Raw genomic sequence first — 13,287 nt, 5'->3', positions numbered from 1 at the left:
GTCAGGAAGACATGACCTGTTTGAAAAAGAATATAGGTACTGTGGTGTGTGGTCATGATACAATGAGCGATGTTCTTAAAGTATTAACATTTCCAGATGGCTGCCAAAACACAGATTTTAATTTTAACATATTTGCTTCTTTGAATTGAAGGCATTCTTTGTGCATAAATAGTTCATATTTTCTGCTGTTCAAACCTTGCATCTCAGCAGATCTCACATTAGGTGAGATGATGGTTTATTCACATGGTCTGACAACGGATAAAAAGGGAACAGAATTAAGTATTTGTTTGAACTAGGAAAAATGCAACCTTTTGCAGATATCCCCAATTCCTCCTGTCTTGAGTACTCCACTTTTTATAGAGGTCATAAGATATTAGCCTTACTGTGAAAAAAATATGTATTAATGAAACTAGATAATTATTCCCTAAGCCTAGTGACATTGTATGGTCAACCACCTGATAATGGCTTTGAGTTTGCTCTTATTCATTTAAATAGTAACATTAATGGCTTTGTAGATCAGCAAGTGTGGTTTCTCCAATTTGCTTACATTTAAAGTAACCTCAGCTTCTTGAAAAGTTCATCATGTGAAGAAGATTTTTATGGGTCTTGATGGTACATTCAAGGATTGCAGGAAGGCCATGGGTCACTCCTTCCAGCATTTCTAACAGCTCATTGCCTTTGGAGATCTCTAAGGTGCAGTGGAAACTCTGAGTGGTAGATGTGGGACCAAACCCCACATTTTGTCTCTAGGCTTCATCCTATTACTGTCATACAAAAGTAATAGATGTCTGCTTATATGGTAGGTGTAGACATCTGTATTGTAGACAAGTACATCTGTTAGTTGAACCTTATCTTTAATTTATGAATTTCTCTCTGTAGAATAGAGCAACTCATACAGAAAAAAACTATCATTCCTGAGAGAACAACATCTAAAAAAGCCTAGCTCTGCATTGTTTACAGATGATTTAGCATCTTAAAGCTGGCCAAGTGCATGCTTGGCAGATGAAATGAAGGAATATATTGAACATGTTTCCCCTTTCTTGATTCGCACTGTTGAGCTATGACATTTCAGCACCGATTTATGTTTCTGGAAAGTTCAACCTGCAGTGACCAAAGATATTCATCATTTAGAGGGGTCATCACCAGACTCTAGGAACCACTTGTGCACCGTGTCCTTGAGCAGTTTCCTGGAAAACTTCACCAAAGGAAATGGAGCTTGCTGAAATGTGAAGAGTGAGAATCTTTCCCCCTGCTTATGTGGGAGTGTTTCAGTTTATCCAGTCCATTGAATAACCTTGAGAATTGTAGGAGAGTTTTTGCCTTTGCAGCTTGAGCTTTTATCTGACTCAGCTGCAGGCCTAAATCTTTGTTTGCCTTAGAACAGCAGTCAGTCAAAATCACTCACTGTATAAAAACCTTTTCATGTAGATGTAGTCTTTTACCAGTGATGTTCACTCAGCATTTTAATGGAATGCAGGGGCCTCTTAAATACAGACAGTCTTCTATCAGCTGCATGAGGCTTCAGACAAGACAAAGAAATGTAACCTCCCAGAAAAGAATGTGGTATCAGCTCCTAGGCTGTCCTGAGGTAGACAGAGATGCTGGGGAGTTTAATGTTCATATCCAGCAGTTTGATTGAGCTCCAAATGCTAAAACATGTCCTAGAAAGGCATTTTCAGGATTATTAACAGCCATTAGCACACAGATGCCAGATTTACATGAGGGCATAATAGCCCCTATGAGTTCTGAAACATCTGGCAAATGGGAACAGGAATGTAATTTGGGTTGGTTTTGACTTATCCACCGAGATGTGGTTCCTCTGAGTCTGCTTGTGAGGTTTACTGTGGGTCCAGGACAAATATAAATACCTCTTAGTGCCCAGCACTGGGCACTTAGTGGTGCTGAAAGATTGTCAGGAGCTCAGATATCTCTTGTTGCATCTCAGTGCACTTGGTTTGCCTCATTGCTTTTTTGTTTCATTGCATCACAGCAATGCCAAATCACTGTCAGGCAGCTGCTGCTGTGTTCCCAGTGGCTTCCAGGCTTCAAGCAGTGTTCCTCAGGGGTCAGGACTGGGACAGGCACCATTTAACACCTGTGCTGGGGACTTGGACACAGGGACTGAGTGTACCCTCAACAAGCTTGCTGATGACACCAAGCTACGTGATGTGGTCACATGCTGGAGCTCCACATGGTTTAGTGGAAGGCGTACCTGTGCATGGTATGGAAGTTGGGACTGGATGATCTTTGGAAGGCCCTTTCCAACCCAAACTATTCTATGGCTCCGTGACTCTATGTTCCAAAGGATGAAATCCACAACTGCTCCATTTTGAAACCTGCAGGTCAAACCATTTTGTTATGATCATATTAAAGAGTGACTGTGACTTACATAGACTCACTCTTTGAATAGCATTTGTATCTGATCCCTACATTAGATTTTGGGTGGAGAAGTAAACCAAAGTTACAATGGTAGTTTTCTATGAACTTGTTTCTGTAAAAATTAGCTTGAAGTACAGCTTCGGTGTCTTCAGCCTGTGGCCAAGATTAGGTAAGATAAAAGAGATGGTGCCTTTTATTCCTTTTTCCCCCAAATCTGATGAAGGTCTGAAGCATGAAGATTTTGATAACCACTTGGCCAAAAAATAGCCTTGCAAGGGAGAGGGTCCAGAATCATATTCGAGCTGGGAGCACCAGTACCTGTGGTTATCCCTTACACTCAGGTTGCTTCACAGATCATTGTCACTGCCCTCAGACTTTCTACTGTGATGCCCTACTGCCAGAATATGATGTTTTGATCATTAATTAAATCTTCCCATGACTTTGATCGTATCTTGAGTGCACATAAATTGAACAACACACAGTGTGTATCAAAAGAATAAATAACATTTATTTTAAAAGCTCTATTCATTATCCAATGATGCCTACCTAACAAATAAACAGAAATATGTAATTTCAAATAGTTTTCAAATGTAAGATTTTAACAGCTTTATGAGCAGCTTTATGAAAAAGCTGTTGATGGAAGCTGGGAGACTTTCTTCAGTTGATTAGATTGTAAAATAGCTGAATAGGGTGAGAAATCCTACTTCAGGAAATGTGAAAAGGAAAGACAGGAAATACAAGCACTTTGCTGAACTGTGCTTTTATAAACATTCTGACCTTATATATATTTTTTCAGTTTACCATTTATTCATAGAAATTATTTTAGATGCCACAATCATTAGTCTGAGAGTGTTCAATTACTTTACATCAGAATCTGTCACTCTTCTTAAAAATGAAGACATTTGAGGCCAAAATTTGTTCTGAGATCTAATTTTGTATGTTTTGGGGTCACATAATTATAGAGTGATTATATATTTGAATGTGCATTTCTGTTTTGCATTCCTAATGTAGTTGAATTAATTACCTGAGGAAAAAACAATGCTATTTCTATGCATTTTAAAGCAAATTTTTCTTACATGTTCTCATGACAGTCCATGACTACAAAAATAACCATTGACAGTATTATGAAACCCATATTCAATTTCTGCATAAAAATTCAAGTAAGTTGCAAGGGTATCTTGTTTTCCAGAGAAAAGACCTCCATATGATCAAGTTCACTAATAAATAGCCCACACTTCAGAGGGATTAGCAAGTATATTTGAGTGGTGCATCTGAGAATGCTAAACCATGACAAACAAGGAAAAGCTCTCATGCCCTGAATTAGACAGTATGACAATATTAGGGAAAAATGAAGTTTATGTCACTGAAATCTTCTGAACTTCAGGAAGTCTGTTGTATCCTTTGTTCACTTAATCAGGTAATTTAATAAACTTTGCCTTTGAGAACTAAATTGCATTAAGTTAAAATGGCAACAAGAATTGAGAATTAAAAAGCTGTTAGACTAATGTCTTTTATAAAATCAATGTCAAAAATCTATATTCTACTTCTTTCTTACATTTTACTTCTTCATATAAATTTTCTGTTTATCTATTTGGCATTAGAAACATCATGCTGGCTATAACATTAGATTTGAAGCAAATTGTGCTTGTGTTTGTTTTTTCTTAAATAAAAGTTTTCACAACCTTCACACTTCCTACTTGTGAAGTCTTGAAGAATCCTATGAAATAAATTAGATTCCAGGGTGATTTATTCTGACATATGAATATGACTACAATAAAAAATTGACTACAATAAAAGAAGGATGAAATGAAATTTCCAGAAAAATCACTTCTGACTATTCCACTCACATCATTTGTGCCTGTGTGCATTTCTGTGTCTGCTACCTGTACTGTAACACACTAAAAGGATCCTTCTCTGCTGCTGTGATCCATCCACAATGACCTTTTATCAAAGTTTGGAAAACTATCTTTACAGTGTTTCTGGCCACCATGAATTTGGTTTTCTGCAGAGGCAACAAAACCCACAAACTAGCATTTCTTTATTACAATATCTTCACGAGAAATGGAAAGATTAATTATGTACCTATCCCATTACCATTGTGTAGCCTGACATTATCTGAGGAACAAGGACTGCTGGGGAGATATTGTACAGAGGGACAGGGCTGCACAAACCCAGGAAAACAGGACTTCAGTCCCTAGTAACCAGCGGTACCTGTGGAACACCCAGCTGGACCTAAAGAAAATCATGGAACCATGGAATGGTTTGTGTTAAAGGGGACTTTCAAGATCATCTAGTTCCCTCACCACCCACTAGACCAGGTTGCTCAGGGCCCTGTTCAACCTGGCCTTCAACACTTCCAGGGATGGGGCATCCACAACTTCTGGGCAAAATTCTTGACCATGAGAGTGGTGAAACACTGTGACAGGAGTCCACAGAGGATGTGGAACCTGTGTCTTATGAGATTTTCTCAAGATTCTGACAAACCTGATCCAATCACAAAGTCAGCTTTGTTTTAACCTGGGGGGGGTTAGTGACTGAAGGTCCCTGCCAACTGAAATTATTATATTATTCTCTGTCTTCTCCTAGAGAAGATGACAGCTGCTTGGATTCTGAATTCATCTTCCTCCAAAAGAATTTTGTGGTAACACAGACTCTTTCCCATGGGAATTTTCTCTTCTTCTTCCTGTGTTTTTTTTTAAATAAAGTTTGGATGTTATTGAAACGGTCTCTGGAAAGATAGGCGGTTCAAGCTTGGCCAATCGGCCTAGGGGGAGGTCTTGAATTGACCCAATCCGGACGATCTTTGAAAGTCTATATAAGTTTTAGAATTAAATAATAAAATCAGATTTTTGCCACATTTGATCTGGCCTGGTTCTTTCACTACGCTAGCAGTTCAACAGCGACAGAATTTCACCCATACATAGACCTGATGTGACCTTTCAGACAGCGGTTTGCAATCTTTATCAATCTGTGAACATGAAAATGTTTGCAGTGGTGGTCCAGATCTTCAGAGCAGCTTTAAACCTCTTCAGAGGAACTTTCTTTTATTTCATGAGTTTTCACAGATTCTTTATTAATAGGACACAAATGCCTATATGTCCATATGCCACACTGAAAACTCTTGTTATGATGGTTCTAATGAGAACAGTATTGGATCAGACTCAACTATTTTGCAAAACCATCCTTTCTAAAGAAATAAATTTGCACTTAGTAGTCTGTGCTCTCTCTGCCTATCTCTTTTTTTTTTTTTCTATGTAGACTCCGCTTAAGTAAACAGCCTATAAACCATATCCCATTTTTATGCAGGTAAATGCAGAGATTTTTTCTGCCTTAAAATATTGTGAAATGAGAAAAATAAGCTACCTGGAATTTACTGGAAAGAAAAATTACAACAAAGTTTTACCGAGAAACTTAGTGTTTCTATGTATTAACACAGAAAGTCATATGAAAAATGCATGCATTCATGGAGAGAGTGAGACTCAGAAATCTATTTCTCATTCTATTTCTCATATAAAAGAGCAGAAGAACATTCATAATTACCTGTTTCCATTTTCCCATCTTGTGCTGCAGGCCCATCAGGAATTACACTCTTCACCTGGAGAAACTCATCTGGCTCATCCCCACCAATGATGGTAAATCCAAAACCCATGCTGCTTTTCTTAAGCGTTGTGCTGAGGAAAGTCCCCTTCAGCTGTGATGCATCACGGGTGAAGAGTGGTTTTTCTACATCAGTCAACACAAACAAGAAAGACAGAAGTTCTGATCTAGTCACAACACAGCAGGGACAGCAGATAACAATACTGGCTCACACCAAGTGACAGTGTATCAAAGGCAAGAAAATAAAGAGTGCAGGCATTCCAGGAAAGATACTTGTGAGTTGTTGTACTAATACAAAGCTTAAAACATATTTCTTATCTATGGCAGATCAGCCATAAATGAAGAGATATAAATGTTCTTTGATATTAGAAATCCATTCAGAAGTGGATATTGTGTAGCTAAAATAATTACAACAATAAAAAAGATCTGTGAGGTAATTTAAAAACCTCTTTCCTAACCTATAAATTCAGCTTTGTCTACAAAGTAATGCATCCTTTATAATTTCCCTCCCAACCACAAAGAGGAAAATATCCCCTGTGAATATCTCATTCCATTTGTTACCAACAAGAGCTAAGTATCAGGTGAGATTTTCTCTCTGAACAAACGGGGTTTAGGCATCCAACCAACAAGTGACACATGACTGCTGTGCGAGCTCCGTGTGCCCTCTCTGCGTGCCTCGGGGTGCAGTGTGGGGCTCCCCATGCTTCTCTCCCGTGCTGCACTTGGTGAGGGAGGGTTGGGGAAGGTGCAGGGTTTGTGACCCAGCTGGCCCCGGGCTGGGGCTGGTGGGCAGCAGGGACATACCGTACAGCCCACACGCCCTGGCAGGGTCGCGCCGGCACTGCGACAGGTCATTCACGCTGCGGGACCTCTTGGGAGCGAGGCGCAGGCGGGCAAATTTGGGTCTAGGTAAGGTTGATGAGGAGCTTTCTACTGTTACAAAGGAGAACAAGCCTCATTCTCTGACTATAACTTACATTAAAGTTCATTTGTCTACACCAATACTGTTTGCTGTATATGCAGCTCATTTTAAGCGCATTAATTTTATGTTACCAAGTGGCTGTATTCTTGTAAACTCCTACAACACTGTGCTTGAGGCTTTTAACTTAATTGGTGCTTGCTAGATGAGCTAGCTTAGAAACATACCAAACATCAATTAAGAGTAATTTAAAGAAGGTACAATTAAGTATTTCAGTGTTGCCAACCTCGGGTGCTCAAGAGAGAGTCGCATATTCCCAGGAACAGAATTTCTGATTTTATTTTGGAAATTACTTTGGAAGTATTGTGCTTTCACTTTCTCAGCCTTTAGGAAACACTAGATTCAACTCTTCTGTTTTTTGTCTGCGCCTCTGAAGGTTTTAGTTGGCTCATGAGTCCTACAACTATTGGAACTCAGAAGGAAGAAAATTGCTAGGACACTAGTGATAACCTTTTGAGAATTGGCAACACTACTCTTTTAATCAGACTATGAAAAAATCATTGTCACATTAACAGGAGAGCAGGATCTTTCATCTTAACTATGATAACTAACATGGTACTGTACCTCGGAAACCTTGGGCCTGCATAGGCTTTGTTCCAAGTTCTGCGTTGGGCATGTTATGCTGCTGTAGCTTCCTTTTTGCTTCTAGGACAGGGTTTTCAAATTGAGTTCTTCTATTTATGTGGCTGAAAAAAATTTGGTTTTGATTAACAACTGGGTTCAGCTGGGTAAAATGATAATTTGCACAGTAGGATGCCGTAGGTGGCTAAGGTGTGTGTGGTTAGAGAGCAAAACTGTGATGAACCCCCGATGGGCCTGAGCGTGTCCCTTACATTCCACACAATTTTGTTTGTGTTGGGGATGAAAATAAACAACCAGTGCCCTGTGTATTGAACAGCATTGAGCAGCATCCTATCACTTCAGTGTGCTGAACTCTGCTACAGACAAATGCTTTTGATCTATGGGACTACGTATTAAGCAGCAGCACTGCTGAAACATGCTACAGCAACAGTTTTTCATCTCTTCAGCATGAAGCATTGTTCCGTGCATGATTCAAAGGATCTCAACCAGTTTTGTGCATTATGCTCAATTAGTTGTAAGCGAAATTACTCAATCACTTACAAAAAAAAGAAAAGCCTAGAACACAGAATGTTTTCTGATGGTAATTTAGAAATAAATCTAACATAGGTAATAAATTGAAGATTATTCCTGTTTAATACTATGGTGTGTATCTGCTCAGTTGCACAGAAAAATCAGATGCAGAAACTAAGTTAGATGATAGATTAGATCGCCATGATTATATATCAAATATAAGAAAAGTTAGTATACACATTTTTTCTGGATATTTTACGTTTCTTACTACAGGTCATTAAGTACATCTCCATCATTACACCACTATTTTTCTGTGTTGTGTTCACAGTTATAACCTTTACTACATATTCTCACCTTATCCTTGATTTTAATTCTTTAAAGCACACATTTTATCTATCACAGAGCAATACTACAATCCTGTCCTGGGATGTGTTTTGCATGTTTTCTGAAGAAGGCAAAACAATGTAGTTGGCCTCATGGAATAAATCCACAAGAGAGGATCACAACAGAATCACAACTAAGAGAAGGAGCTTGTGCTTCAAGTGCTGTTCTGGGGAAATAAATGTGTATGTACAGAAGGGTTCTCACTGGGCTACTATCTACATAGGTCTTCTGAAAATCCAATCCCAATCATGAGCTTTAAGAACTTGGACAGGTGACCCGGGAACTTTCAAAACTCTTAGATCCTAAAAGGGTCTTTTTTTACATTGAAATGACCTTTTGTGCCACATTAAGCACTTTTCAGGTCCTTTGGGATTCTGGTCCTACCACTGCTTCAAAGAAAGCAAGTGGCATTGCCATTAGTAAGTGAGGTAAAGGCATCAAGTCCCATGGGAGTGCAATATCCTCGCAAAATAGGATTTAGTGGCCAGTGTTAATGAAATGGAATGACGCTCAGTCATGTAAAAAAAATATTTGGTTTAATGAGATGAAGTAAATGTGATAAATCTTGAAGTTGCTACTTGCTTCACATGGCTATAACTCATTCAAGTGGCTCCTAAGTTAATCTCATAGTCTAAAATTTGATTAATAGTTTTCTTGCAAATTTTGGTCTGTGCTGCAGACAGGGAAAGTCCCTTTCATTTCTTTACTTCTTCAAACAGGCTGTTTAACATAAGCATGAAAAAAGTAATTATGCGATGGGTTTATCATGTGATGTATTTCTGTATTGTAAAGGAAATACTGCTTTTGCCTTTACACAAGACTGTGATGAAACTCAAATACTACATAAAGTTTTGAGCACCCATGATCAAATGAAATGCATCTCTATGAAAGGTTTTACAGGACGACCAGTGAAATACTCTTCTGTTATAGAAGCTCAAAGGACTTTTAGCTATTTTTTCGAGCAGAATGAATTCTGATATATAATTGCATTCTATGAATACATGTGGAAGTAAATACTAGAATGTATTAAACATGTCAGGACTTCAAACTTGAAGTCTGTAGGCTTCACACAGGGGAAGTGTGAAGTTAGGAAACAGTTTCCAGTAGGAGATATGGAGTACAACATCTAGGTTGTTTTATGTTAGCATTTGATAAGGCTAAAACCAGGTTTGCTACACATCGGATTATTTGCTTCAACATTGGGATCATCCCTTATTTTAGGGGCTCTAAAGTATCCTGTCCTGTTCTTCAGCTGCTCTCCATAAGAGCATCCTGTGGTAGCACAGATCCTTTCCCATGGGAATTTCTCTCTTCTTCTTCTATGTTTTATAAATAAAGATAAAACTTTCATGTTATTGAAACGGCCTTTTGGATACAGGTGTTTGACTGCCTGGGCCAATCAATCCCTGGGGGCAGATGATTATTGGTCCAATCTGAACGGCCTTCTGATGTGTATATAAATCGTTAATTAAATAATAAAGAGTAGTCTTTTCTAGCACTCGAGAGGTCTCACCTCTTCACTCCGCTAGCAGTCCAACAGCGACATCATCCCATGGTTTCCCATGGTTTTTGGGCCATATAATGCAGATGTAATGGATATCAAAGATTACACCCCAGATCTTCATTCAGGACCTTCCACTATGCTTAGTGTCATGTTATAATTGCAGGGCACATCTCAGTGCTGCAGGAGGGTCCTTGCAGGACTAAGTTTCAATTTATATGTGGTTCTCTGATATAAAAGAAGTTGGGATTTTAGCTAATTAAAATGTGTTCATGGCTCAAGAAAGATTAGCTACTGTGGTATGGATATCACAGCTAGAACCTGTTTTCTACTGCCTGCCTACAGTTTCAAGGTAGAATTTAAGTTGTGGGTTGGTCCATTTACACGGAAATATCTTTGATAACAGCTATCTTGAAAATGACATTTTGTCCTGTCAGATCAGATAGGAAGACTGAGAGAGGTACTTGAAGCACCTCATGTTGGTGCAACTTTAATAACTCTAAGCCCCAATTTAGGTCCATATTTTGACTGTTTTATGGTAGTGTGCAGTCTCAAAATCACAATGTGAAATTACAACTAATTAAGAAAACTGCATTAAATATTGTGTCCAAGAGGAGTCAAAGAAAAGAAAATTATACTGATAATCAGTCATTTTTATCAGTCAGTAATACTGTATTATGCTCCTACACTGATGATACATGTAACACATCTCTTTTATGCAATTTTAAGCACTATACAGCTTCATGGCTAAATCAGAAAAAATGCTCCTGATGAGTTTACTTGAGAGAGAAGTTATTAAGCTAAGTAATTCTCTTGAAAAAACATTCTAGCTTTTCATCTGGCTACTTCAACAGCATACAAAATATATATTACTAGCCTAGGCCTTCATAAAACAAGCCAAATGAGAGTTTTGGAGATGGTTACAAATAAGTACTTCTGTGGTTAAAACAGATTTTGGATGGAAGCCAAAATGTATTGCTCATTGCTCATAGGATCTAATTTGGAGAACAGTTCTAACTTCAATTTTCTTCCTTTATTTTATACAATATATATAAAATCTAAAAGCCTAATCCAAAGCCTAATCCAACTGATTTCTTTTTGTGCCATTGTGGCTGTGCAGAGAAGGAGTGGCTGGTGCTGCTGTCCCCTGTTACCTCCCTGTATCTTAACTGGGGACAACCCCTCAGAGGTAGGATTTGGGATGTGTTTACTTGCGATGTCAAAATCCTGTCTCTGTGTGATGAGAAGGTACCATCATCACCAGCTAGCCTATAAGACATAGACACCATTCTGCCCTCTCATCAGTCAGTGGAGCCAGGCCAAGTTGTTTTTGTGATGAGTTTCATGTTAGATATACTTAAGACAACTGAAACACATCCTTAGGAGATCTGTGGGCAGTAGGGCCTAGTTTGCAGGCTTTAATTGATGGTCAAGGTACTGAGCTCTGACAAAATGGTAGCAGGTCAGAGCATGTGCATCAGCAAAAGGAGTTTAACCTATCTCCTTTTCTTAGCTAATTTAATATACAGTAGCTAATAAGCTAATATACAGGGTGAGGTTTTTTGTAGTTTTTGCCTATAGCTTTTGAAATAGCTGTCTATCACCCAACAAAGTAATTCTAGTGATCAGGATGCCTATAAAATGGATATTCTAATGCATAATGTAATAATGCCTATCTACTCTTTATAGTCACTTTTTTTCAGTTAATAACACTCTATAATGACAAAAAGACTCAAACTAACTTTTTCTATTTGAGTAGTTACAGAGTGGTGTCAGAAATTTTAAGTCAAGAAGGTATATTTTTCCAGAATAAATACCTATATGGCTAATTTAGCTGTTCTGTTGAAGAGCCCATGTCTGGAAATTGAGCTCTGTGTTGTTGTTAATCATCCTTACATAGGGAAACAATCTTTTGGCAATTAGAATCCTGAAAGACCCAATGCACTCTAATAACTACTTTCCACAGCCCTGCACAGCTCAGTGCTGTTAGTTCTTAGTTTACAGATTAAGATCAGATTGTATGAAAGTTAACAAACATATAGCAAACACTTCTCATTTATGCCGAACATCTACACATTACAAATGAAGTCTGGATCTGCATAACAAGGCAAATGAAAATTATTATATCTCTCACACCTACATTCATGCATGATTAAGAGAGGTAGGTATACTGGAGACCTTTTTTTTAACAGAATTTGCAAATAGGTTGTGATTAGTCTTTATCAACTTGACTAGCAAGAGGTTTAGCTTTTGTTGTTTTGGTTTGTTTTCTTTTTTAGCTTTTTCTCTGATCTCAGAATATTTGAGCTGGACATGGCTGCTCCTTGTAAGGGGAAATGGAGTGTGTTTGCCTCATTTCTCATCCTTACAAACTTCCCATGGGATACTTGTACTCTGAGCAGAGTAAAAGCCCTCCTTCCATGGGGATTTTGTAGGCATGCATGTAAACTTGGACTGACCTGAATATGCAGAACTTCATAATCTTGCTTTTCATAATTTTATGATGTAATTAGGAGAGTTTATTGTAATCCGATTTTATCTAGTTAAAAAGGAACTCATCTGTTGAATACTGGTAATAAAAAAGTTACTGTTACGTTTTAGCAGGAAAAATGGAATGCAATCTTTGTTTCAAACTTATTGAGCTCAGATAGCAAATTAAACTACAGCTACATTTTACAGACTATACAAATTCATGTGAATTTAGCAGGGCTGCATTTTTAATGCCATACCATGAGCATCCATTCCACTTCTAAAAACCTCTGAGACTGCAGCAGGTTTGATGTATCTGTCCACAAATCTTATCTGTGGTAGGATTAATAAATTTGGCACTAACAGCCTTAAAATATGTAATTGCATCCTAACAGCTGGGCCTGGTGCCTTGAGTCTGTTTACCTGTGGTTGGACATGAAATGCGGATAAATACTTGTTCCTTTTGTGACTCTGCAGTGGAATGTGAGCCTCGCTGGTGCCAGAATGCTTTGGGCTGCACTAACAACCAAGCAGAGTCTCAGTAAGAGACTAATGCACAGAAATTGCACAACACCTGTTACACTCCAAAATACACTAAACACCACTGGGATCGAAGCCTTACTTACACCCAGCAGCTGCATAATTGCACGTGCAGAACTCTTTGCGGGGGGGTTAAGTACAAAATTATATGAGAACTCCAGCCCCTACCTACTTGGGCACATCATAAAAGAATTCAGACATAATAAGAGGGAGTAATTTAATGGTATTATGTAGGTACTTAAAAACTTATCTTTTTGCTTGAATCTGGACTGACTAAGATGATTTTAGCTGAGCAGCAAAGTAGATGGGGCTGCTGGCTCTTTCACCTGAGGGCAGAAAGCAAGCT

General features: G+C 38.4%; 1 protein-coding gene across 13 annotated transcripts in view; it reads right to left on the bottom strand.

Moving 5' to 3' along the window:
• Positions 1-13,287, bottom strand: part of MAGI2 (membrane associated guanylate kinase, WW and PDZ domain containing 2) — a 699,878-nt gene that overhangs the window by 140,652 nt on the left and 545,939 nt on the right. For all 13 annotated transcript variants that reach the window (XM_085039895.1, XM_085039928.1, XM_085039912.1 and 10 more), the window contains 2 exons: positions 7,520-7,641; positions 5,920-6,102 (listed from right to left, as the gene is read on the bottom strand). In XM_085039895.1, the coding sequence (XP_084896021.1) occupies positions 5,920-6,102; positions 7,520-7,641 (305 nt within the window). The remainder of the gene's footprint in view (positions 1-5,919; positions 6,103-7,519; positions 7,642-13,287) is intronic.

The sequence above is a fragment of the Lichenostomus cassidix genome, chromosome 1Aa (assembly GCF_008360975.1).
Source record: "Lichenostomus cassidix isolate B80296 chromosome 1Aa, HeHo_3.0, whole genome shotgun sequence".
Taxonomy (NCBI): domain Eukaryota; kingdom Metazoa; phylum Chordata; class Aves; order Passeriformes; family Meliphagidae; genus Lichenostomus; species Lichenostomus cassidix.
The sequence above is the reverse complement of the archived record's forward strand: the minus strand, read 5'-3'. Positions and strand labels throughout refer to the sequence as shown.